The sequence below is a fragment of the Apiospora kogelbergensis genome, assembly GCF_038363985.1.
Source record: "Apiospora kogelbergensis strain CBS 113332 chromosome Unknown utg000012l_segment0_segment0, whole genome shotgun sequence".
In the NCBI taxonomy this organism is placed as follows: Eukaryota; Fungi; Ascomycota; class Sordariomycetes; order Amphisphaeriales; family Apiosporaceae; genus Apiospora; species Apiospora kogelbergensis.
Genome location: NW_027117429.1, coordinates 425,852 through 451,143, shown reverse-complemented (window position 1 = coordinate 451,143; position 25,292 = coordinate 425,852). Strand labels below are relative to the sequence as shown.

Here is a 25,292-nt window from a genome sequence, read left to right as displayed (position 1 = left end):
TCTCCTTTCGCACTTCTCGGCAAGTGTTCCAGTAGAGCTACTGCATTATCTTGCAACGGCTTATGCTTAGAGCTCGTCCACCCTCTCTCCTCGTCCATCTTCTGTGAACATCTCGTTAGAGAAAAAGCAATGCTACTAGAGATTTTGAGCTTCGGCAGATGCCATCGGAGTGGATTGGGGGGATATCACTGGAGAGTATCACAAAGACGGCGTGATACAGTCGCGCCAGTGAAAGGTACGCGCACGAAAATACTGACCTGTACAGTCACTAGCGAAACCTACGTCCTCTCTTCACTCTTTGATAATTTTCGTTTTAGACCCTTTTTGCAGGGGTAGCTGTTGACATTATGTACCCCGCCATGCTCGCAAGTACAGAGCCAATTTCTGCCTTTCCGTCTCTTTCCCATGTACATCCACAAACCAGTTACGATACTCTTGAATCGATTTATCCTCGACGAGAGAAGCTGCTGACAGGTGGTATAAGCTTTTCGCAGCAGCGGAGGAGCCGCAGCTATGTGGAAATGTAACGCGTCGTGCTCAACGTTCGGGTCCGGTACGCAGGGACGATCGAGGGTGCAACGTAGCGGCGGGATGGTATTAGGCCCACGAGAACAGAGGACGTCGGCGGATCACTGTGGTAGGGTACTGTATGGAACCTGAGCTTCTCTCACGGGTTAGTACACTAACGTAGCCAAAGAATCGACCGCTAGCTCTCGAATATGATCCTGTGTAGAGCTGTTTTGGGTGCTAAGCCACAACAGTTGCTTACCGTTGGTCGTACATACGTGTAGAAAATGACTGCAGCAATTGACAGACTAACGGGAAAGCCGCAGGACAGTCAAGAGGAGCAGCAGCATCTCCTTCGTCCAGTTTCTGTCTTGCAGCTCTATAGTGTACCGCTGTGTATGTACGAGGGAAATGCAACTTGGCACATTCGACGCCTTAAAAGTTGGTCCTAGTTGGTGCGGTGTCGCGAACCGGCTCCTCGTTAATAATGCGTGTTCAAGGGACGCTAGTCGCACTAATGCGCCATTGCTACTTCCGACTCTGCACCCCAATAATACGCCAACAGTGCGTGCAACTATGGAAGCCAGGACCGGAAACAGCCCAGGAGAGTATTCGAATCTCGACGGAATGCAGCAGAAAGAAAGAAGCCGCTGGATGACACTGGCTCCGAGACGACCTGCCCCTCTGCACCGGAACGGTACAAACGGAGCGGGGAACATCAGGCTCTGGTTCCATTTGAAATCGGCGCACTTCGGGAAGGTTCAATAAGCGACTACGGTCCCGCGGACCAGAATGGGAGTTTTGGCCTCCAGTATCCTTTCTGCATACTACTCGGTGGGAATTGGAGGGACCTGAAAGTGCCTCGTGTGAGCCAGCAAGTGCGCCACAGCCAACAACGGAACACAACAATATCGGCACTGCTGTTCGCTAGCTTTGCTCCCTTGGACCGGCGGCGCCATCAGCAGCTCTGCATCCTGAGGTCTACATCTGCCCTACCGTAGCTTAACCAGTCTAGGCTGTACATTTGAGATGCCTAGAACCGGCTACGAAGAAGTACTTCCTGCTCACGCAATAGGCTGCTTCGTAAGTTGAGCTGCGTCTAAGTCACGTCCGTACTAGATCGGTCTCTGATTGGCAACTGTTCCTTGAGGTACGAGGCCACCAGGGCAGGAAGTCGCTTTAGGTAGCGTAGTCAGAAACAGATGCAAATAACTGTTATGATACTGATAGGTACGAGCTAGAAGAGCTGCATTGAGGCTTTCGGGTACAAGGAGCGCATGCTACTATTTGAGTACCTGGGAGAACAACCAGATGCGTTTCTGCTACCTGTCGTGAACGGATCGGACTAACGAGTGTGGACGACCAGGCACGACCGCGAAAGCGCACTTCTACCGCCCCCAGCACTGGAAGCATTCGGTACTCTGGCATGGGCCAGGTGCGTTTTCAGACGTCCGCTGGCAACCAACATGTCGATGGGCGCTGGCAAGCGGTATAAGCGCCTCGAGAGCCGCTCCTTCAGCACATACTGTAATACGGTAGGTCGTCTACGTTGCGTATGTACGGGACCACAACTACGCCGGCATGGAATGTGACGCAACATGGTTAGACCGGCTTCCAAGAAGCACTTCCTAATCGAGAAATCGGTAGCTTCGCAAATGACCAACCCTTCAATGGCAGGTTGGGTACTGTACTGTATTGCGCTGGTCACTTCTGGAGTCTGGGCCTCGAGGTACGAAGCCTGGAATATCGTGGTAGCTTTCGGTAGCACGGTCAGGAAAGGATGCAAAACGGGTGTGTTTTACCCAGAGATACGGGAAAGTACGAACCAGAACAGCAGCACGGGAGATTTGGCGTACAGTGACCCCGTACTACCGTCGGCTCCTGTTCAGCTTGTCTGGTCGAGCGGATGCGGATTCGCTCCTCAGCATGTGCGCAACTTGGCCGGGTCACTTCCAGCCGCCACGGTAGATGCTGGCCTCCAGGGAACCCCGCTATTCCTGGCTGGCAGGTAGAGGCGACACCGACGCTGAGAAGATACGAAGCAGTGAATAGTACAAGCTCGGTACAGTAATCTTGAAGCGGCTTGCGTTTTTGCTCATGGTGGCTCGATCACAACTGCGAGCCAACCAAGCGACTACAGCGACTACGGCGACAGTTGTCGTCGCCCAAGTCTGACCTCCGCCAAGCTCATTGGATTCAGATAGACCGCTCCGGACGACTTCGAGTGTGACGGTCCTCTGACAGTGGCAGTCAATCGACTTGATTATGGGTATGACAATCAAAGGCGGTCTCGCGCACTGGCACGATTCCCAAAGCAGCTACGACCGCTTGCTTGGCGGGCATAGACCGAACACCCATTGGCCCATCGGGTGAGGCTAGCACCAGCTGACTTCGAATTAGCGCCATGCTCCGCCCATTTTGTTGGACCTTTCCTGCTGTTATAAAGGCTACTTTGCTTCCCTTGCCTGGCGACCCAATCTGTCGGGACACATTCCTCCCTTCGGGATCCCGAGCAACCGACAAGCACCCGACAATCGAGCAGTAGCAAAATGCATCGCCGAGACGAGACGCAGCGACTTGACCACCGACGGAGTTAGGGTTGTGACACGGTTCATAGCTGACCGATTATATGGAAGGGACCACTTCATCGACGACAGTTCAGTGCGACGAATGGGTGTCCTATGGTAGGCATATCTATCGCAGCGCGTCGAAGCCGGTTTCGCACAGGCCTGCACGTTCGAATGTCTCGTCGGGAGGCACGGAACCTCGCGCTGGTTGCCAGCGCTCGTAGGGCGGCTTGACGAGGATGGCTATGGCGAAATGCTGGTCCAGGGTATGCGGCGAGCCAACTCCTGCTCGGTCCGAACGAAGGCGCCTCGACGGGTCTGGGTTACCCTTCCTACCGATTATGGTGTGATTTTCAATGGTGTGTCAGCGCTTATGTCGCGCTAGCAGAGATTACGCTTATGTTGGGAAGAGATTGGGAAGGGTTTGGGAAGTTGGCTCGCGAAAACCAAGGATAGGACGTACAACAATCGGTGGGATCGCCGCTGATGTGCGGTCTTCATGGAGGGCTCGTATCTGGTCTTGCCCAGGGTGTGGGGTGCTGATGCTAGACGCGGTGCTTCGGGACTTTTCGAGACGTAGGCGCGTAGGCGCGTTGCAGATGTTCAATTGGATGCTTATTCGCTTACCTGTGCTTTCGTCCGTAATCTGACCACTGTGTCATGAGAGGTGTGGTCTTGGTCTGCATTCGCTTGAATTGGTGTTCCAAGCACGGGCTTGGCCCTATTGCTTGGTTGCCCTCTTACGCTGGATCTGCCTTCTATGCGGCACCAGTGCCCCAGTCACATACCTGAACCTTGAGCGGGGAAACTCCCTGTACTTAGATGCCGTGCACATTCAAGATGACCGACCTAGCTTGTTTGTTGGCCAAGTTCGTGCCCTACCTTTACCACCTTACCGTATCTTGTCGGGTATCCGTGCCCTCACTTGTCGAGATACGGAGTCCCGAGGTTGACTGGACTGAAAAAGGAAAAAGACCATACGCTAATGCCGGATCTGGCACACCCACAGCTGTGGTAGCCTGAGGCGTCATACCGTAGTGCTGCCGGTGAATTATTAGGCCGTATCGGTAAGCAAGCTTTGGGTAGCTAGGACATGCAGCAGCGGCATTCCGGTTATCTCTTTCGCACGACTCGTGCCGAGTATTGTTTTCTCCCGTATGGTCATGGTTTCATCGTGCCAAGGTAAGCTGGAATCCTTCCAGGCCGAGCCAGCCGGAAATAGTGGCACGCTGATGCTGGCCGCAAAATTGCGTTCCACGTAGCCGGAACCCAATCAGCGGCCGTCACGGTTATGCCTACATCCAGTGACGATCAATCATTGGGTCGATCATCGTGTTGCGGTATGACACTGTACGAGTAGAACACTAACGAAGCGACTTGGAGCTTCACCCTCAGCAGCTGCTCGACTGTTCATCATCCGGGCTGTTATTGTTGTTATTTCGTCACAATGTTGGAGGCAAGAGAATGGAAGTTGCATTAGAGTTAACTGGACTACTCGGGCCGGCTTCTGCTCTGACCGACCCATTTGGGTGCGGGGCGACTTTGCCGGCAGGGCTATCTTATGGGTCGCGACAAGTCCCACTAGCAAGCCATGGCCGGGGTAAATGGAGCATACAGAAGCCCCATTGTACCCATCGCCACTAGTCAATCAGTGCAAGCGCTTGGATACTCTAGGAAACAAATCGCAGAGAAATCGGCCGTCAAGGTGCATTAGTTAGGAATCAGAACGAGCCAACATCGGAGCCAGTCACCCCAGTCCGTTCGGGCAGCCATTGGTCTACTTGCCGTCACTATGGCAGAACAGCCGAGCGAAATGGGTAGGACGCCATGCGACATCTTCGAAGGGCGCTAGTAGAGGGATAGCAGAGTAAAATGCGAACTCCTGCGTAGCTGGCCAAATTTCCTGCATTGCTACTTAGACATTGGGTCACTGGCCCTGGTATGTGAACAGCCGGACCATGGTGGCTGTGGCCTTGCGGCCTCCGATCAAATCCTCCGCGTAGAATGTATTCCGTTCCGTTGCGGCCGAGAAATGGCGGCCGTCGCGCCTCGAGGTTGTAGGGATTGCGGCCGGATACTGTTGGGGAATTCGAGTCACGCAGCCGGCGTTGAGCGCACCGTGCGACGGCGGGCCTATTTCGCTGGCTGATAATGTGATGGTGGAGTAGCCTAATGATGGAATACGAGAGTGAGGTGTATCAGACACTGAGCGTAAAGTACAGTAGGTAAGCGTAGTGGCAGCAAAAGATTGATGTGAAGTACACACACACACACAGTTTATTAACGCCCGGGCGGCGGAGCCGAAAGGGCAACTAACGCTGATTTACGGTACATTCTTGAATCGCTTCCTTGTCACCCAAAGCCCTTGAATGTCCCGTTTTCAGTTGGTCACTCCATTACCGTCAGCACGTTCCTGTTCGGGGTCCCGTGTTAGTAATGTCTCCTGGCAGGCCAGCTTGAAGGCCCTTCTCCAAGTGTCCAGCATCCTATCCTCGGCAGCTGAAGCGGCGCCTGCAGTCTGAGGCACGGGTCAGTTAGCAGTGGCAGAATAGGTTAGTAGATAGCCCTAGGGTGTACCCCTTTGGATTGATGGGTATGCATCCAGTCGGCCCGTGGCCATGGCAAATCGTATCGTTGCTCGAACGGCCTCCATGTTGGGAGACCAGAACCTGCCGTCCGAAGGCGACTTGCCCCCAAGTAAAAGGGCAAGTTAGGGTGTCTGTACAATGTAGCATCTCTGTTCGGTATGCTGTCTATCTGCTGCATCGGAAGAGGAAGTGTTCCACCGTCTCTCTCGCGCATCCGCAGTCGCACTGGTAGGTCGGTATCGCTTTGATCTGATATAGGTATTCGTTTAACCTCGCTTTCCCTGTGCGGAGCTGGGCAAGAACACTAGCTTCTTTCCACGAGAGTCGGTCATACAGCTGCTTCGTGTGTTTCCCTGGTAGAGCAGTATCGACTCGTTTAGAGTGTTTCCCGACGCGTTCCGGCATATTTATTTGGGCACTCCGTTTGGCCCATGCAGCATTCAGTGTTGTCGGTTTGGCTCCCGGCATCTGGGTCCCTGGTTCGGCACCCAGCCGTGTCGTGGTCTTCGCTTCCTTCTTCGCGCGATCCATCAGTTCGTCCTCTTCATGCGTCGGTAGCCAGGCGACGACAATATGGTTTCCTTTCCTTCGCAGGCTCGAAATGACATTGTAGGCTTCACCGATGTGTCGTTGCCCAGACTGTTGACGTGGCTTCCTCAGTGTGAGGGCCGCTGCTTTGTTCCTCGTCACGAGCAGAATGTTGCGGTACCGAAGTGTCGGTAACGAACGAAGGGTGTCGGCTATGGCGGCTAGCTCTCCCGTGTACGGATTCTGCTTTGTTCTTTCGCCGAGTGTAATCGCGCGGGCCAAGTGCAGGCAGTCCCCCGACTCGATTTCCGTATTTCGATGGCTGCTCCAAAACCGACCAGACCGTTCCTGGCCGAGCTGCTCACGGCAATCCGCACTGCCCAGTCGGTCCGCCTGATGTTAGATTCCGCTTCTGACTTATCCACAATCGTTCTTATCCGGCTCTCCCAAGGGGCTAGTGCGAACGGTTCGATGGTTTCCAGCTGTTCCATGGGTATGTCTTTCAACAGGTCTGCTACTTGGTAGAACGGCGACCGATGATATCTCCGGAACTTTCGTATCCGCGCTGTGCTGCTGCGAAGGGGGTTGGTCGTCGGGGCGTGTGGATGTCCGTCCACATTCTGATTGCTCTCCGCCAATACCGGTCTTGAACAGTAGCAATGTGGGCCTCTGCTTCCGCTACGCTTGTCGCCACTGTCATGAACGTTCCGACGATAGCCTGCGCCCCTATTTTCTGGATTCGGTTCACAGGCGCCGCCGCTTTGTACCTGCACTCGTGCATCCACACGTTCGACGCGTAGTCCACCACCGGCGCTACCGTGGCCGTGAAGAGCTGTCGTGCCGTGGCTGGGGACAGTCCTTTCAATCGTCGCAATTCCAGGACGGCCTCCAGCCCTTTGGCCGCGGCTTCGGCGATGTGTTCCTTGTACTTGAGCTTCGTGTCAATAATGACCCCGAGGATCTTGATGTGCTCCCTGGGCCGAGTACCCCTCTCTTCTTACAAGTACAGAGCCAATTCTGGCTTTGCTTATCATTCTCTTGTGTATTCATAAATCGATTGCAACATTCTTGAATTATCTTATGCCCGACAATTATGCTAGAAAGAAGTAGAGCCAGAAGCTTCTGAGAGTCGGATATGCTGTCTTTGGCACTGTAATCGTTCCTGTAAGGTCTGCCAACAAATGCTTTGAGACAGGTTTGGTCAGTGTCGTTCTCGGCACACATCCATCCTCATTACAATATGAGCGAGTTTCCATCTCGAGATCACTCGCATCTTGTATCCGTTCGGTTTTGTGTGTTTTCCTTCTCAACTGTGATCACCAAGCCCAAGACGCAGCATCCCGATAACACGATCGACCATTCCATACTCGGTTCCTACTACTGAGGTGCACGCAGCAGTTGCCTTTTGTCAAATCCGATGTTCTCACGCCTCTTCAAGATGACTCAGAGCAGTTGATCCATGCTCACCCCCGCCTTTATTGACGGGTCCTGTCTTTCAGAATCGCCCTCGAATCCTTACGGAAAGCCCCCTTTGAAATCTCCCACAACGCCTCAGGAATGCCATGGCAAGCTGTTTGTCTTCAATATGCTACCGACCATGTCTTTCTTCATATGCGTGCCATTCAAAGAGTCTTCGCCGTCAGTGGATCGGGTGAATCTGATGGTGCTGGATGCGTAACCATTCGGATGCGTTCTGCGTCTTGTCGGTCGCTATTGGCCCCATGCAATCCAATGACCTCTTGGCCATTGATGCTGCAGTGGTGGAAAACCCGACATGGTTGAAACTTTGACAGATGCTTCTACTTGATGCGATTATGGGTTCTGATGACATCGGGTCTGACGGGTTAACGTGGTTTACCACTCAGCCGCGCGTATCACTTAACCGCGCACGTCCATTTTCTTTTCTTTTCAATTGAACTTCGACGCGTAACCACATTACCACCATAATGCGAAATCAATGTCGAGAAGATCGGATCGTTTTAGCTATTCAAGCGACACGCAATGGATCTAAAAAAATATGCTAAAGGGCAGCTGCAAAACTTTACGACGTCCCTGAATCGACTTTACGCGACCGAATCCACGGCTCTCAACCTCGACGCGAAACCCGACACCCACGCCATAAATTGAATCCAATTGAAGAAGAGGTGCTTCGAAATTATATAATCGACATGGGCACCCGAGGAATGCCCCCCAATGTCGCTGGTGTAGAAGATATGGCCGATCTTCTATCAGAGTCGCGCGGGGGCGAGCGCGTCGGCAAGCACTGGGTCAGGCGCTTTATCGACCGTAACCCGGACCTCCAAACTAAAATGAATCGGAAATACGATTACCAGAGGGCTCTTTGTGAAGATCCAGGTGTTATTTCTGGCTGGTTTGGACTGGTCGCGAATATTAAGGCCAAATACGGCATCCTCGATGAAGATATGTACAATTTCGACGAGACCGGCTTCATAATGGGCATAATCGGGTCAACACTCGTCGTAACACGCGCCGATCGGCGTGGGAAGGCGAAGTCGGTCCAGCCTGGCAATCGGGAATGGTCAGCGGCAATCGAATGCATCAATTCGCAAGGCTGGTGCATCCCGCCGTTCTTGATCGTTCGGGGAAAATATCACATCTCGAGCTGAGCGCACGAATGCGACTTACCGCGCGATTGGGTGATCAAACCGACTCCCAACGGCTGGACCGATAATGAGACGGGCCTGGACTGGGTCAAGCACTTCAACAAGCATACCAAAGGGCATAGGAAGGGTCGATACCGCCTCTTGATTCTCGACGGCCACGAGAGCCATATTTCGGCCGAATTCGAGGCCTACTGCAAGAACAACGACATTATCACCATTATATGCCTCCCCATTCATCTCAACTACTCCAGCCACTAGATGTGGCACTTTATTCGCCATTAAAATGCGCGTATTCGAAGGAAATCGAGCTGTTTATTAAAGCCTCGATTAACCATATTACGAAGCTGGAGTTCTTTATCGCCTTCAAGGCCGCGCATTTTGCTGTTTTCACGGAAAACAAAATGAAGTCTGGATTCAGCGCATCTGGCTTAGTACCTCACTATCCGGACGAGGTAATTAGCAAGCTAGATGTGCGTCTCCGTACGCCCACACCTAGCCCGTCACGTCCGGGAACGGCCGGCACTTACAACCCCCAGACACCATCCAACCCCCAGCAGACGGTCCGCCACTCTACTTTTATTAAAAGTAGAGTCTCTACCCATCAAGGAAGCTCTCCAACACCTATTTTAGATGCTGTAGACCAGATGGCGAAGGGTATGCCGGCAGTTGTACACGAAGTAACCCTTTTACGCAACGAAGTCAAGATTCTTCGAGAGGCTAATCTAGCCCTTTCTAAGCGCCGGAGAGCTAAAAGGTCGCGTATACAGCTTGGAGGAGCCCTTGTTATTGATGAATCTCAAAAGCTATACAATGAGAAGGCAAAGGGCAAGCGTCCAGCGACTGATAAAGGTGACAATGGGGGTCCGTCAAAACGGCAGGCGATAGGTGGGCAGCGCTGTAGCAATTGTAGTATGACGGGTCATATTGCAAGGACTTGTGGAATTTATATTGAATTAGGTAGTGAGCTAGATAGCGATTGATTTAGTTGAATTTAAGGCGTTCTGGTTGAGATATTTTATTATAAAGGGATGAGAAGTGGTAGAAGTGCGCGGTTAAGTGATACGCGCGGCTGAGTGGTGAACCACGTTAGCTTCTTTGACGAGGCAGCTCCGCTTTCCCCTAGCCAAAGAAGATAGGATACCTGCAAATAGCTGCCTCTGACTCTTCTGCCTTGCGGAACTGTTGAGAATGACAATGCCGCCGTCATCGCTAGGGATGTCGTATACGGCCACATATTGGGCGCCTGCCGTGCCAGTAGGCGCTACTGCATTATACTCGGGGTCGGTTTCGCACTCAGCACGACAGAGCGATCCACACCGACGCTGGCGCCCGGCTCTCCCTCGAAATGGAAGGGTGACCCGATGATTCGGTGCTGTCTAGAAGACATCTTATTTGCAATGTATTGTTATTCTTCTAGGGCCTTTCTAATGCTTAGTACCTTTTCTTCGTATCTCGCATTCACGAGCTCTAGCTGTACCGATATTGAGATTGCTTCATCCAGCTTCACTCGTTGGTTTTCATAGTCCTTTCTCATATTCACCAGTTCATTGTCAACCTTCTCACGAGCATGTCGCTCGACTTGGAGTGACTCATTGCAACCCCGCAACTCTGACTCTAGCCGATCGATCTTTCCTGCCAAGCTGTTGGTTCGTGATGTGAAAGTACCATCACCCGAGGTCTTCTGTGACGTATCAGCTGATTATATTCTGCTCCAAACGTAGGGATTTCCACTTCTCTTACTCCAATGCTGTGGACTTCCTCACCATTGTAATGTGGTGAAACCACAGCTTCAAACGTGCGCCCGACACCTTCACATATTCTTGTGTATGCTCCCACTGAATGATCGCTTAGATGTTTCGCAAAGAGAGGCTCGGCCTCCGGCAGTCGCTGCCAACCGTATGCATCCTTTTCGGAGGTGATCAAGCGAATCTCGGATGCATCAATTTTCACACCAATATGCTGTTCTAGGACAAGTCAGAAGTCATACCCAAGATAGATCTCATTGGACGAACCGATATGGTCAGCAAGCACCGTCCTGCACCTAATCCGCCACCTTTTTCTTTTCAAATTACTGGCTTTCACAACACTCATGGCCCAAGTTGCAATCATACACCCTCAATTATTAACATGTTTACTGCGGTAGGCCCTTAAATCCTAGAAGGTCTTCGGCATGGATAGTTTACATATTGGACTCAGCGCTTGGTCAGCTCGTTCTAAATTCCAGTAGAACTAGAAAACGCTCTAACCCCTGGCCAAAAACTTAGCATCGTAACAGCTTCGTTTGCAGAGCGATACTACAGGTATGGAAGCGACGAGAGCTGTTCATTACTAGTCTTTCCACCCATTCTGGATCCTGGCTAACAGTTTTGACACTGTACTGCGCCACTATGAAAGCCAGTAAGCAGCAGCAAACCCAGAGCGGATGGGCATACCGGCGCCAGCTTCGACGTGCCATTGTTGATCGTGATCCACTTGTGGCTGGTACTCATTTGCCAGTAGTCTGGAATTCTCAACGCTCCGCTTGTACCGTTTCCAGCGTACTGGTCGATTTACAACGGAACCAGAATTACCCAGGGGCGTCCCCTCTTTCAACTGCATCCATCGAGAGCTCGAGGCGTCTCGTAGGCATTTTTCTGGTCTTGGCTGCCATAGTTGCGCGTAGACCAGTTCGTCCCTAGGGAAGCTGCAGGTCATTCGATATGGGCATTGGAGAAAGAAAGGCAGCCATGTCGAGCGAATGTCGCTAAGGGAGCTGCTGATCTGGTTCCACAGCCCATAGTGGCAAGATGGATCTCGGGCCCAGCTTCTCTTCGGCGTGTCTTGATGAGGATAAGTTCTTGCGCAACAAGAAGATTGAGCAGTTGGCCCTAATGGCGTGGGGTCGCGAACCAGCTTTACGCTGCTTTCTAGGGAACCTGGCCCGCACGCTAGTGCGCCATTGCTACTCTTCTGACTCTGCACTCCCACAACTCAGCATTTGTAAGATCGCCTTGCCTACACAACATGGGGTCCAGCATGGTACGCTAGCGAGATCTCGTCCTCGGGGAGTTAGACAACGACTTCATGACCGGCTGCTTGCGCGTTGCTGCGTTGGGCGCGTCCTCTATTGTGACGTTGTAATTCATGGTCTTCTGGGTGCCGCCGACGAAGCTGCTGTCGTCCGAACCGGCGCTCGAGTTGGGCCGTGACGGCCCCTTGTTGTCGATGGTGCGCGTGTAGGTCGTGAGCTCGCGATCCTGGTTATGCCCCCTCCGGAAATTGTCGGTGCCGTACCCGTAAGGGTGACTGCTGCCGCCGCCGGAGTCGGGCATGTCGTCTCCGTGCCCGCTCTGCGCCAGCTTGCGGATAAGGTTCGCCATGGCCATCTCGATGTTGAGCTTGACAATGTAGACGACGGGGTGAAATTGGATAAAGACGGTCTGGTTCGGAAGGAACATGAGGCCGATGAGCAGGATGTCCATGCCGACCGATAAGACCATAAGCTTCGCGTTGAAGGCTGCCAGCGGGGCGTATTTCTTCAACCCATAGTACTTCACGAGACGCTGCTTGACAATACGAAGGAAGTACCAGTTCAGGCCGACGTCGATAAAGCAAATCAAAAACTTGGATATCTTATCCCAGTACTTGTTAGCCTCAACGAATCTGTAGGAGGTCGCGTCAGTATATAATTATATTATAAATACAAACTTGGTGAAATCCATGTGGAGTAAATGTAACTCACGCTTTAGTTAGCGGGTGCTCCAAATGCGCAGGAATGAAGATGATGAAAACAGCTATGTTGATGGACGAGATGATGCCCACGGTACCCCACTGCACGAGCCAAGTAAGTCAAACAGTACACATGATGACATCGGATGTGCTGCACGTACTCTGATGTAACTGACCGTCTTGGGTGTTTCCGAGATTACGGCAATCCGATTGACAATGATTTGCATCAGAAGCTGTATCTCAAACACCCAGCAAACCAGAATTACGAAGAAGATGGGCACCCTAGAGTTCGAGTAAGGCCCGGTCAGTGATGTTGTTCGCCTGAATGCGTTCCCATGCGCGTCTGTGGCGCTGCGGCGGCGAGGGAAACTCACCCCGCGTGGATGTTGTCGTTGAGGAAGAGATAAGCGAGGACGCCAAGAACCAGATTGGCGACAATCTCGCCCCAGAGCATCCAGATGTAGGTGCTCCGGAGAGGGTTTTTTGTTCCTCCTCGTCTGCTTCCATACCTCCCAGACCGTCAGAATGCCGAAACCCAGCGAAAAACCCGCCGCCAGTGAGGCTACCTGGTAGTCGGTCTTGGAAGTGACCGACATGATTCTCCGTCGGCTCGTGGTAGTCGTTGGGTTCCCTTTGGTACGCCGATGAAGTTTGAACGAAGGAAAAAGATGGAGCCTCGAAGGTGATTCGTTAACTTTTGAAGATGCGATCCCAGATGTTGATTCTCACTAATAACGCATGGCTCGAAATAACTTGGGGGGCACGGCGATGCTTGCTTGCGGTATATTTGTATGTTTCGTTCGTTGATGATAATGACGAGCGTTTGTTCGAGGCAAAGAATCACCTTGACCGACGCTTGATTGAATCTTTGTTCTGCAGTGTGATTGACAGGCTCTAGACTAAATTGCAGGAGCAGCTTGAGATCAATGCCGTGCCGCTCTGACCGAGTAGCATCTAGCATGTGCATTAGTGAAACTACTAACTCCTTAGTGGTCACGCTTGACCAAGAACGGTATTTCTACGCCAGAGAAACATGGCCAATGCGGAATTGACGAAGCGGATGTGTGCTAGGGGAAGCAGTCCGGACCCGCTTTAAGCAAATCAGTCTGAGACGCAGATCTGAGGAGATGGATCAATCCAATGAACTAGAAATTGCAACTATAGTATTTTGTTATTCCAGTGTTTTTCTTCGGCGTCATTCAGGTTTAACTTGAACTTGTTTATATTGAAAGCCAAAGATAAGCCTCGGCGAGCACACACTTCCGCCGGCCGGCTTGACGTTCTCGTTGCCGTCGTCGAAGACCCACATTATACCGAGGTTCAAGTAGCAGTCCTGGTTGCGCGTGCTGGCCGTCGTGGCCACGTCGAAACCCGCCATGGCGGCGAGCTGGATGTCGCAGCTGCCCCAGATAAGAAGTAACTTCTTATCGTACTAGTCCTTGTTTTGGGCTGCAGATGGGGTGCCGGTCAGGAGCAGCGCCATGGCGTTCTTCGGTAACATGGCGGTGGCGGCGGTACTGATTCCCAGCGGCAAGGCCGCCGTCTGGGTAGCGGACACGGACTCCGGGATCTTTGTGAGGAGGCCGGTGTCGAGCGTAGAGCTCGAAAGCGCCGCTATGACAATTATTTGTGGAGGCCGTCCGAGCAACGATACGATTTGCCATGGCCACGGGCCGACTGGATGCATACCCATCAATCCAAAGGGGTACACCCTAGGGCTATCTACTAACCTATTCTGCCACTGCTAACTGACCCGTGCCTCAGACTGCAGGCGCCGCTTCAGCTGCCGAGGATAGGATGCTGGACACTTGGAGAAGGGCCTTCAAGCTGGCCTGCCAGGAGACATTACTAACACGGGACCCCGAACAGGAACGTGCTGACGGTAATGGAGTGACCAACTGAAAACGGGACATTCAAGGGCTTTGGGTGACAAGGAAGCGACTCATGAATGTACAGTAGCTTAGCGTCAGTTGCCGTTTCGGCTTCGCCGCCCGGGCGTTAATAAATTGTGTGTGTGTGTACCTTGCAACGGCGTATAACTAGATTTCGTCCACCCTCTCTCGTCTCGTTAGAGAAAAAGCAGTGCTACTAGCGATGTGGCAGCCGTACCTGTGTATCTTCAAGAAATGCGTCTAGTTGCTTTTGGTAGTCTCCCAAAGCAACATTCGTGTTAATTTGTTGTACCTTCTGCAGGCTCTCGGAAGGAAATGAGCATCTCCTTTGGGCTTCGGCAGATGCCATCGGGGGGGGTTTGAGCGAGGGGGTATCACTGAAGAGTATCACACAAAGATGGCGTGATACACACACAATTTATTTACGCCCGGGCGGCGGAGCCGAGACAATGAGCGTAAAGTAGGTAAGCGTAGTGGCAGCACGAGGAGATGGGAAGCGAAGGAGAGTGAGAGAGAGCGAGGGGAAGTGGAAGGAGAGTGAGAGAGAGAGCAAGGGGAAGTGGAAGGAGAGAGACGAGAGAGGGCGAAGGAATGGGCGAGAGGGGGGCGAGCGGATCGAGAAAGGGGGCGAGAGGGAAGCAAGGGAGAAAAAGAGGAAAGAGAGGGAGGGACAAACATGGCCCAGGAGGCGAAGAGGGGGGCATAGATGCAGGAATAGATCCTGGAGCCGTGACACTGGCAGAAGGGTCCAGAAATTATGTGCTCAAGTTGCATAGTGAAGGGAGATAAGGGCCACTTCAAAGCTTCCCATGAACTGGAATCGAGCCATCGCCAGCCTAAGCAGCTTCCAAGAAGACGCTGCCAGATGCTGTGCGGACTGTAGGTGGCTGCCGCTAAAACAACCCGTATCTACCAGATGGGACACCAATAGGGGACGTTGAATCTGTGTCAGAAACGAGAGGATTAGGTCCTTTTTTTAATCAAGTTTATTGTCCGTATGCAGCTATCTAGCTATGACAGACATTATGACAAAACTAGCCCTGATGAGGGCTTACTCCTCTAAATCCAGGAGAGTCCAAATCCAGAAGTTCCATCGCTCAACTTGCTGTCCATGCACAGCCTGTTCGTTGTAGTTAACAAAAGGGAAGCTTTGTTTCCCGTAGAAACGAAAGCAGAGCTCCCCTTCCACGCATGTTAGTGAAAAGAACGCTATTCGTGAGAGGGGCTTCTGAAGCCCCTTCTTCGCTAGCTTGTCGGCTATCTCGTTGCCCCAGATCCCACAGTGCGCCGGACACCAGTGGAGCTGGACAGGGTACTGGAGAGATTCTGCAATGCTGTTCACTTGCCTCGCTAGATGGCTAGTTCCTTGCGTTTGACGGAGCGCAGCCTGGCTGTCGGTAAAGATGTAGCAGGGAGCGTTCCACGATCGGGCAATTCGCAGGGCTTTGTGTATGTATGTGAGCTCTGCGTCGGCAATCAGGAGGCCTGGGCCCAGATTCCAGGAGTAGCATTTGGCTGCTCTCGTGTGCGGAGTGAAGGAACAGAGGCCCGCTGCGGACCTCGTTGTGTTTCCTCGGGCGTCGAAAGAGCCATCCGTGTAGATGATGGCTGTGTGCTGCGGGATCGTTCGGAGAAGTTCACGATGTCTCTTCGCTGACCCGCCACATTGATTCGCGCTACAATTCAGAAACCGGGTATGGCAGGAGGCCTTAACCGGCAATTTGACCTCCCACCCTATCTCACAATGAGCCAGATGCATACTCACTTACTCATAGCACTTGAGAAACAGAACGAGACCATGGAAGCCATTAACGACACCTTGAAATTCGGACAGGTAAAGGGCGTACTTCGCGCGTACGAAATCTACGGCCGCGGGTGGTAGGTTCCCGGCAAGAAGGGCCCCCACGATTACAAGGCTTGGGTTCGCAGACAATACACGGCTACAGTGGAGGAGAGCGTGGAGATCCTGGACTGCCTGCTCCGACGATGGAAGGCCGGTGTGCAAAGAAGCCCACCTGCTTATATCACGGAAGCAAATGCTAGCATGCTACGAGGTGGTGCCACGTGTTTCTGTCATCTTCACGAACTGGACAAGAACCTAGCACAGACGTTGATGAGATCGTTCTTTAGAGAAGTCTATGGAATACGCTTTGGTGCAGCTACCCTGTGTGGGCAGCCCATGGTAATCTTCTCATTGCTTATGGGTGTGCGGTTTCCTCCCTCTTTGTACTCCACCCTGCGTTGTCTCTTGTTCTTTGGAGAATAGATGGCGGCACGGCTGTCTTTTGGCTTCAGGCACCAAGTCAAATCTCACAGCTGCCATTACATCTCTCGACAGGCCGAGCGCTGCGAACCCAGTCCATAGCTGCCCACACCTGTTGGCCTACTGGAGTGCAGAGTCAGAAAAGTAGCAATGGCGCATTAGCATGACTAGCGGGCCAGGTCCCCCATGAAATAGATATAATTCTAGGCAACTTCATCTGTCCTGAAGGTTCCGAAAACCTGGTCGACGTATTCTACGGCGACGTGGATTCGAGTCTGGCCGAAAAGGTGAGATCCCAGCTTCATCCGCAGAGCGTCAAGTCGTCCAACGACGGAGCCGTCTTTGAGCTGCGGGCCTCGTACTTCGAGATGGGCTACATCTTCGCCGAGGAGGACCAGGCCAACCCGCTTGCCGCCCAGAAGCGGTTCCAATCCGCCTTCCCCGCCTGTTCCTTCACCGACAGCCTGAAGTTCAGCCACTCGCCTTTTCTGAGCATGCCAGCCAAGGTCGCTGCTACTCTTTTCGCCCAGGCTGCGCAGTCTGCTCAGAAGTCTGCGAAGTCTCTCCTTGCATCGGCGAGCGCTCAACAGTAGGCCTACTTGCCGAAGGGCCGTAACCACTTAACGATAAAGCGCTTCTTTTCGTATTACACTGCCCGTATACTTCTATAATCAAGGAGAGAATTCATTAAACACTATTTCCTCCAGTTACAGGCTGTTATCTTATAAGAGATTCGATATCATGCGAGCATCTGCTGTGCCCATACCCCCGCCAAGCTTGTTGAACCCGTGGTCCAACCTTTCATAGCCACAACTTATTGGAAAACTGGGTGGTCCCCAGGCTCGTCGACTCCAAGCGCCGTCTTCCCGATACCCTTGCCGGCCTCGGTTTGCTTGTGTGCCTCGCGAATGTTTCCGAGGGTGAGCCGCTTGCGCTGGGTAAGGTGGCACTTGATGGTGCCGTCGTCGAGCAGCGACGCCAGCTTCTCGTACCACTCGCGGTGCTTCTCCTCCTGGTCGTTGACGTAGCCATGGTACGCGCCCGTGGCGAGCCAGCACCACGAGAAGGTCAGTGACTTGCTCATGCACTGCGTGCCGTACATGTCGAAGCGCGCCTGCACGATGCTGCACATGCGGCCGAAGGGTGCCAGCAGGTCCGCGATGGGCCTGAGGTACTGCTCCGTGCGCGACGTGATGAAGGCGTATTTGAGGGGCATGTCGCCGGGCAGGTCCAGCGCGCGGATCTGCCGCACGATGTCGTCGCGATGGTTGACGACATGGGTGGCACCGCCGACGTCGCGCGAGAAGGACTCGGTCTCGGGCCGCGACGCCGTCGTGATGACGACGGGCAGCTTCAGGACGCGCCGTGCGATCTGCGACGCGATGGCGCCCATGCCGCCGCCGCCGTTGATGATGATAATGGCGGCCTTCTCTTCGGGCTGGATGCCCAGCCGGTCCACGAGCCCCTCGTAGGCGGTGGCGTAGGTGAGTGGCATGGCGGCGGCCTGGACGAAGTCGAGCGAGCGCGGCTTGTGGCCCATGTGGCGCTCGTCGACCAGCTGCTCTTCGGCGTAGCTGCCCTGCAAGACGGGGTTGCCGAGGTAGTACACCTCGTCGCCGACCTTGAAGTGCCGCACGTCGGGCCCGACCTCACGCACCACGCCCGCGCCGTCATAGCCCATGACGTGGAAGTTGGGCTCTTCGCCCTTGGTGAGGCCCCGCACACGCTCATAGTAGTCCGGTGGGTCGTCGTAGGTCCCGCCGCGCACCTTGATGTCGATCGGGTTGACCGACACGGCTTTAGTCTCGATGCGCATCTGACGTCCCGTTGGTGTCGAAGGCCTCGGAATCTCCCGGGACTGTAGGTTGTCGGGAGGGCCGTATTGTGAGACCCCGATGGCGTGCATCGTGTTGGTTGTTGAAGGGGGCGTGTTTCTTCCAAGTATAGCCGGGTAAATAAAATGAGTTTCTGTGGTGTTTAGAGTCAAAACATTTAAACGGACAATCAAACTGCAAGTCGGGATACAATTATTTATATTTCTGAATCCTGCTGCCGTGACGTTCTTATGAGATCATAACTGTGTATTACTATGGGTTAGTCCACTATTCCAATTGCCGAGATAGGTCCAGTCCACGCAAGTGGGTGACAAAAACAAGCCCACCGCCAAAGTATGCCGTTATGCCGCGAAACCTGCAGTACAATTGCCCAGGAGACTCGGCCCTTCGGACTTGCATGCTGTACTACATCACCATCCACCCAACTTCCCGACTGTAGGGGGAGAAGCGAAAGGAAACTCCGCTATGGATGCGTGCCACGACATTGGGATGCATGTTAAAAAGATCCCAGGCGTTAGCGTAACATCTGGCTGGCCTGCTCCGTCCATTCCAGTTAGCCCAACCTGACGATGCTTCCAGGGTGGGATGGGGGATGCGCCCAAACCAATCACCACCCTTGGCCTCCATGCGCCAAACACTGGGGTTTTCTCTGAATAGATTCCATCATCGATCAAGAAGAACTGGCGATGTGTGGTCGCGTTACTCAAGTCTGTAGCTTTGTCTTGTTTAGCATAGCGTGGACCGATCTCCAGAGGCTTTTTCCGGCCCAAGAGAGCCATCTGGCGGAACAGGTTCGCATCCAGGCTGAGCTAGGTCTTCCACTAACTCATCAACAACTGAAGGATTTCGCTGAGCGCATCATTCAGATCAATGGAGACTCCCAGCCTCTTGGGAAGAGCTGGGTATAGTCTATTATTAAGATAAATCCATCAATCAAGGCACAGAGAAGCAGAGCAATCGATTCTCAGCGCATTAATGGAGCCACAACTGATATTATCAGGCATTGGTTCAACCATCTCGCCATGCCGGAGATCAAGGTCATTAAAGCTGCCAACCGATACAATATGGACGAGACTGGTATTCTGGATGGTAGAGGTCGAATGGTCTTGTCCTTGGATCATCTGAGACCCGTCTAATCCGAAAGAAACAGCCTGGATCTCGTGCTTGGACATCCCTTCTCGCGTGTATCTCGGCAACTGGCAACGCTCTGCCTCCACTGGTGATATACAAGGGGAAGACTGTCCAGCAGCAATGGTTCCCTCTAGACCTGACCCATACAAGGCCTGGACGTTCACAGCAACATAAAATGGGTGGATCTACATCCTAAGGTCTACATCTGCCCTACCGCAGCTTAACCATTTTACGCTCCTGTAAGGATCCACGCAGCACTAATGGACGCCCAGACAGCCCCGTTCAAAACTCTGGTGAGATGCGTATCACGCGTGCCCTGCGTTTAGGCTTTATAACCGGCGTAAAGTATACCCAGCGTAGGGCATTGCCGGCGTGCGTGCCAGCTCAAAATCGACCCCTGAAACCAATCAGCGCAATTGCCATGCTTCGTAACTGGGCGCACATACTGCATATCTGTTTGGGTTGCGTAGGCGTAACCAGGGATGCTTGGGAGAAGTTGTAGGTCGAGACAGTTTGGGCTCCGCGAAATGGTTGATTGGCATTGGCGGCCGTCGCCTCAGCGCTAGTTTAAGAGGCGCTGAGTCCAAATCGGCTTCCTTGATTCAATCCCCTAGTAACGGCCAGTGTGACCCTGGAGAGGTCGAAATGCTCAGTTCCTCTTGTTCTTTTAGCGCTGAAAATATTAGATCTGTACTGTTCCGGTTCTCGTAGAGAGCCCTCATCAGTGCGACGCTTGCCATAACGTCTTTCCTAGCAATATATTATGTAGCTGCACATGGACAAAAGTGGACACCGATTTTGGGGGGTACTGTCAGACGCGTGATTGGTTGTGTCTAGTTGAACTGTCTGTCTGTGGTACAACGCGGTAGTTCCAGTACATATTTCTCTTAGTGGGTCCTGGTCGGATCATCGGCCTCCAAGGTACCGATACCTTCCATCTGACACATCCCACAAAAACCACACTGTTTGAATTAAGAATCGGGGCTTTGGCCAAAGGTGGATTTGGGAAGAGCAAGTAGCGTCATCAGTCACGACTTGGCGGCAGGGATGGTGTAGGTCTGCTTGTTGGACGGGCGCGGAAAAGACAGAATTGTTGTTGACTTCGGCGGCGCCAAGATCCGACTTGGACGCCGTGACTCTGCGCTGCAGCAGCTGGTCCAGCAGCACCCCGTCCTCGTTCTTGGTCTTTAGGCCCTCTTCTCGGACCTTGCCGGCAATCATCTTCAGCTCCTCGAAACCCATCTCCATCAGGCGATCGCCTTCGTCCGGCACCAGGCACCACACCGTGCCGACGTCCAAGGCTTTGGTGGGTTGAGATGATCTGTCAGATGGCCGGGTGTGGCGATGAGGTGACGCCCTTCCGTATCGGCGCCTTTTCCAACTTCTTGCTCTCACCACCTGACTGAGGTGCTGACGATCCAAGAAGCAGCGGAGGAGCTTCTAGCTCCTCAATCAGCCCTGCAACCAGCCAACTTCGCAACACTTGGCTCAACTGTTCCTGCCGGGCGTCCTGCCCTAGAAAAGAGGCGTTCACACTCCGCCGAGTCTAGCATGTATAACGAGGCCATCTCAGTCGAGCAAGAAGTTCCTCATTTGTGCGTGTGCTGCCGATTCGATGATGCACTACCTAGAACAGGCTTCTACATCGGGCGGGTGCGTCGGGCGCCACCATGGCGCCCGATCGGCAATCGGGCAGGGCATAGAAAGTCTGCGGCGATGAGCGAGCAACTAGCTCTGAACACACACGTACGCCCTTAACATGCTTGAAAGAACGAAACTTGCGAGTGCGCTTTGCAGCGTGTCACTCGCTGACACCTCGAGATTCGTGAACCAATTCGCCATCAAATCATCGTCGCTGCAAGTCACACAATCTGCATTGTTGCGTTGCCAACCTCACGCGTTAGGTACCATAAAGCTGCAAGAGCCTCGCAAAATTGGAGACAAGCCACTACGGGAGTTGAATTGACTTCTGCCGCACCATACGCGCCCTGCTCCAATCTTCCACTCAATGCGACACGCCAAAACAGCGTGAGCGTCTGGATAGCTTAGGGCGGCAGAATCTCTGACCGAAATGAACTGCGTGGGGTAATCCAGGGGCGATTTGGGGTTCATGCCCATCATCAGGCAACCCCGGACGCCTAGAGTTTTTGGCGATGCGAGCGTTCTTATCACGCGTCGGTCCGCATCGACCATTGGCTGTCTTCTCCACCGGTCAATTGGTCTATCGTCGCATCGCAGTCTTTGAACCACGTCTCGTCAAGCTGCAGCTGCGCATCGACGTGGACGCCTCTCGACCGACCCTCATGCTGCCGTTTCACCCAATCATATGGTATTATGTGCAAGGCCGACCTACCCGCCATCCATTATAATCGGAACTCGAGCACTTCCGCTTGTCGGCCTGCTCTTTTTCGGCCTCCGGTATGCAATTACTCCAATCAGGATCGTAGCCGAATGGTCGACCGGTCAACGACTTGCATCCGAGATGGCGTGCCGATTGCGATAGTGAATGGTTCATTCAAGGGTGCAGCATACGGACTGCATCGCTACGCGGTGGCAGGATGATTGCACAAGGCACTCCCAAGGCGCTCCCAAGGCGCTCCCAAGGCGCTCCCAAGGCACTCTTCAGTCTGAAGCTCCAGCTTCGATAGGAGCTACGGAGTTCTCAAGTTGCAGCTCCGTTGGCAGCGCATGGGATTGAGTAGCTGGCCTTCGTCTATAAAGTCTCGAAGCTGTCGAGTCTTTGCCATCCGTCGGAAGTAGCCAGGCTCCTCGCACGTTCTTCGGATTCCATCCCGTTTTAACCTGACTTTCCAATCTACTCTTCACTTTTCCTGACACAATCGTGTTCTCTGGCACTCCCTCAGGTCACTATCGGCACCATGTCGGCAACACTGCAAGTGAAACCGATTGAGGCAGAAAGGTCACATCAAGCTGTGTGTGCCGTAGTCAGAGATATCTCGTCTCTTGCTGCCAATGATGAATTCAAATACCTAGATGGTTTGATACAGGACAACTCCAAACTTGATGCTGATGTTAGGGAACTTTCCATTGCGAGGAAGCAAGACCGGAAGAGCATAGGAGAGCTTGAAGCCAGCCTCGCCGAAGAGAAGAGTCTCACCACAGCCTCCAATGTGAAACTGGAGAAGGCGGAGAAAAGAATAGGAGAGCTCCAAAGAACCGAAGAAGAAGCCAATAAGAAGATTTCGGCCCAACGACAGGAACTCGACGCAAACGGAGTGGAGATGACGAGACTTCAGAAGGCACTCAAAAAAAGCGAGGCCGATGTTCAGGGAGCCAATTCAAAGGCCAAGCTAGAAGCCACGCGAGCTCTTGCAGCTGAAGGTCGCGTCGCTGAGGCGACCAAACAGCTCACGGAAGCCGAAGAGAACCTCCAGAACCTGACAATCAAGTTCAACCTACTTGAATCATTCAAGCCGGAGCCCAAAGAGGCCAACCCGATACCCATGTAAGCGTGAGAGCCTCTGATCCCTCTTAATTGATGCTAATTCCGATTGAACAGCTCTAAATGGCTCGAAGGCATCCGGAATTCTGCCTACAATCTCATAACTTCGTATTGTGGCGGCAATGTGGATGAAGATGTTCTTTCCAATACCGACCTATGGGACACGATTCGTTCATACACCACCGTCAACCATCGTCGCATCCCTCTCCCTGTGGCCAACTCTCCCGTCGCGAAGCACGTGCGCATTGGCGCCCTTCTGTCTATCATGTCGAGCATCCTGGTGGAACAGGTTTTCCAACCCAACTACCTCCTCAAGCAAAACAACGAGATTTGCGCTCTACTGGACGATATCATCGACGAAGACGCCCCACGGGAGCAGCACCTGCGGGCGGAACTTGTCGCCCTTCTTCCGGACCGGCAGAAGGAGAATGGCAAAGCGCGGGTGGGGAGTGCTGTGAAGCGCATTGCCTCCTACTGTATCCCTCTAGTTCCAAAAGACAACAATTCGAATTTCATGGTAGCCCTCGAGGGCCTCTGCAAACAGGCATACAAAGGCTGGGCAGAGCTACAGCGCTATCGTCAGCGCGTCGAGCCGGTCTTCCAGGACGACTACGACGTCAAATGGTTACTGCTTCCTTTGCCTACCCACACCAACGACGGCAGGCCCCAAACTGGGCAGTCTGGCACTAGAACAGGTTCGCAGAATGGTAGAACTGGGAGCCCACGCGTAACCTATCTCGATACGGCAAAGGAGGCTGAGCCTGCCGAGATCAAGGTCGTTGTCTGGCCAGGGTTTATGCTGACCGACCTGGAAGATTTTGAATCTCTCAGTGGGGGGGTTAGTTCTCAGTGATGCTCACGTTGAGGCCGCACTCAAGGAGGAGAACACCGCTCCGGGTGTTGGTCGACATCGAATCACACGGGGAGTCAATAGGAGGAAAGGCTCAACGTCGGAAGCTGCTAAGGGCTGTGGAGATGGAAACGTAATTACTGGTAACAAGAGGGCGGCAGCTTTTTTATCCGAAGGATCGGGAGAAGGTTCAAACGGTTCGTGAGACTTTGAAAGCGGACTACTTTGGTGTGAACAGAGTATAGTATTGATGGAAGGATTTCTTACAAGTCTCTCAATTTGCAAGGTTGAACCGTAAGGTTTTAATTAAAGATCCCCTGAGGATTACGAGTTTGAATTACAATCAGCTATCCGATCACGATATCTATTACTGTACTATGTGTCAGCGCTACCTATCGTTGTGTTAGATGTCTGAGGTTGGCTGGATATGGTATTTTGTCCTCCACCGACTCGGCGCCATTCTCCAGCAATACGTTGTAGTGTGTGCCAGGCTCGGAGGCTGCGTGCGCTGCACTCAATGCCGTCGCTGACACTTCCGTAGTGTGCCATTGTCTGACAAGACAGACTGCATGATCTTCTAAATCCGAAGTGCGCCGTCCCTGGTCTCTGCTTGGACTATAAGTTCGAGGGTTTGTGACAACATGAAACTAGGCGGCATCATTGATCCTATCTATTTAAAACGGCTTCATGAATATTATAGCTTCAGGTTGACGTATAATGGACTGTTCGATGGCAGTCTTGATCTAGTATCCGCAAAAGGGGATGTTGACTTGGATCTGGATGAACTTCATAAGCGAGAAGCGATGTTAACTCTGCTTCCTGCTCAGCGAACCCGAGCCCAAATGCGACGGGGACTTCATAATAAACTGCATATGATGTACGGGAGGGACCCACCACAGTCGTCTTTTAAAGTAGACGGTTTAGGTGCAAGGATCGTTATTGTCGATTTGACGCGATAACTTGGGACAATCAGCCAATTTGAACTGGATTCTATCGAGCCGACCAGGCAAGATTGCATTTATACAACAACCCCAGGCTTTCCACCAAAACCTAAGGATGCGCCATTGCCCGTATATATCCCTTTGTAATGCTTGCGAACTTCCTATCGTTCAGGCCTGAAGTTGTGTGGCTAGATCACAAGCACCTGTAACACTCTAGAGAGTCCCTCAGCTAGGCCGCTTAGTTCCATAGCACAACCAATGACTGACGCCCTGCGCTGCACACTTGAGTTCACTGCTCATTCATGATGTAGCCGCTCATCTTATTCCTTTAGAGGGGCCGTCGCTGCTATGCCGATAAGTTTGGCAGTTTCAAGCCTGTCCAAGGTCCTCTATCC

At 52.9% G+C, this 25,292-nt stretch overlaps 6 protein-coding genes across 6 annotated transcripts; 3 read left to right on the top strand and 3 right to left on the bottom strand.

The window, feature by feature from the left end:
• Positions 1-8,358: 8,358 nt before the first annotated feature.
• PG998_014568 (uncharacterized protein) lies at positions 8,359-8,817 on the top strand (the record flags this gene model as incomplete). Its single annotated transcript, XM_066881384.1, has 1 exon — positions 8,359-8,817. One exon carries the CDS (start codon positions 8,359-8,361, stop codon positions 8,815-8,817), a length of 459 nt encoding a protein of 152 aa, XP_066723515.1.
• Positions 8,818-11,837: 3,020 nt separating this feature from the next.
• PG998_014567 (uncharacterized protein) lies at positions 11,838-12,976 on the bottom strand (the record flags this gene model as incomplete). The annotated part of the gene is made up of 4 exons (XM_066881383.1): positions 11,838-12,456; positions 12,536-12,624; positions 12,684-12,804; positions 12,897-12,976. 4 exons carry the CDS (start codon positions 12,974-12,976, stop codon positions 11,838-11,840), a joined length of 909 nt encoding a protein of 302 aa, XP_066723514.1.
• A 3,182-nt stretch (positions 12,977-16,158) lies between these two features.
• On the top strand, positions 16,159-17,270 carry PG998_014566 (FAD binding domain-containing protein; the record flags this gene model as incomplete). The annotated part of the gene is made up of 3 exons (XM_066881382.1): positions 16,159-16,248; positions 16,297-16,596; positions 16,977-17,270. The coding sequence occupies 3 exons, from the start codon at positions 16,159-16,161 to the stop codon at positions 17,268-17,270; spliced, it is 684 nt and encodes a 227-aa protein (XP_066723513.1).
• A 221-nt stretch (positions 17,271-17,491) lies between these two features.
• PG998_014565 (quinone oxidoreductase) lies at positions 17,492-18,583 on the bottom strand (the record flags this gene model as incomplete). The annotated part of the gene is made up of 1 exon (XM_066881381.1): positions 17,492-18,583. The coding sequence occupies one exon, from the start codon at positions 18,581-18,583 to the stop codon at positions 17,492-17,494; it is 1,092 nt and encodes a 363-aa protein (XP_066723512.1).
• A 2,088-nt stretch (positions 18,584-20,671) lies between these two features.
• Positions 20,672-20,891, bottom strand: PG998_014564 (uncharacterized protein; the record flags this gene model as incomplete). Its single annotated transcript, XM_066881380.1, has 2 exons — positions 20,672-20,701; positions 20,730-20,891. 2 exons carry the CDS (start codon positions 20,889-20,891, stop codon positions 20,672-20,674), a joined length of 192 nt encoding a protein of 63 aa, XP_066723511.1.
• Positions 20,892-22,522: 1,631 nt separating this feature from the next.
• PG998_014563 (uncharacterized protein) lies at positions 22,523-23,959 on the top strand (the record flags this gene model as incomplete). Its single annotated transcript, XM_066881379.1, has 2 exons — positions 22,523-23,109; positions 23,164-23,959. The coding sequence occupies 2 exons, from the start codon at positions 22,523-22,525 to the stop codon at positions 23,957-23,959; spliced, it is 1,383 nt and encodes a 460-aa protein (XP_066723510.1).
• Between the last annotated feature and the right edge of the window lie 1,333 nt (positions 23,960-25,292).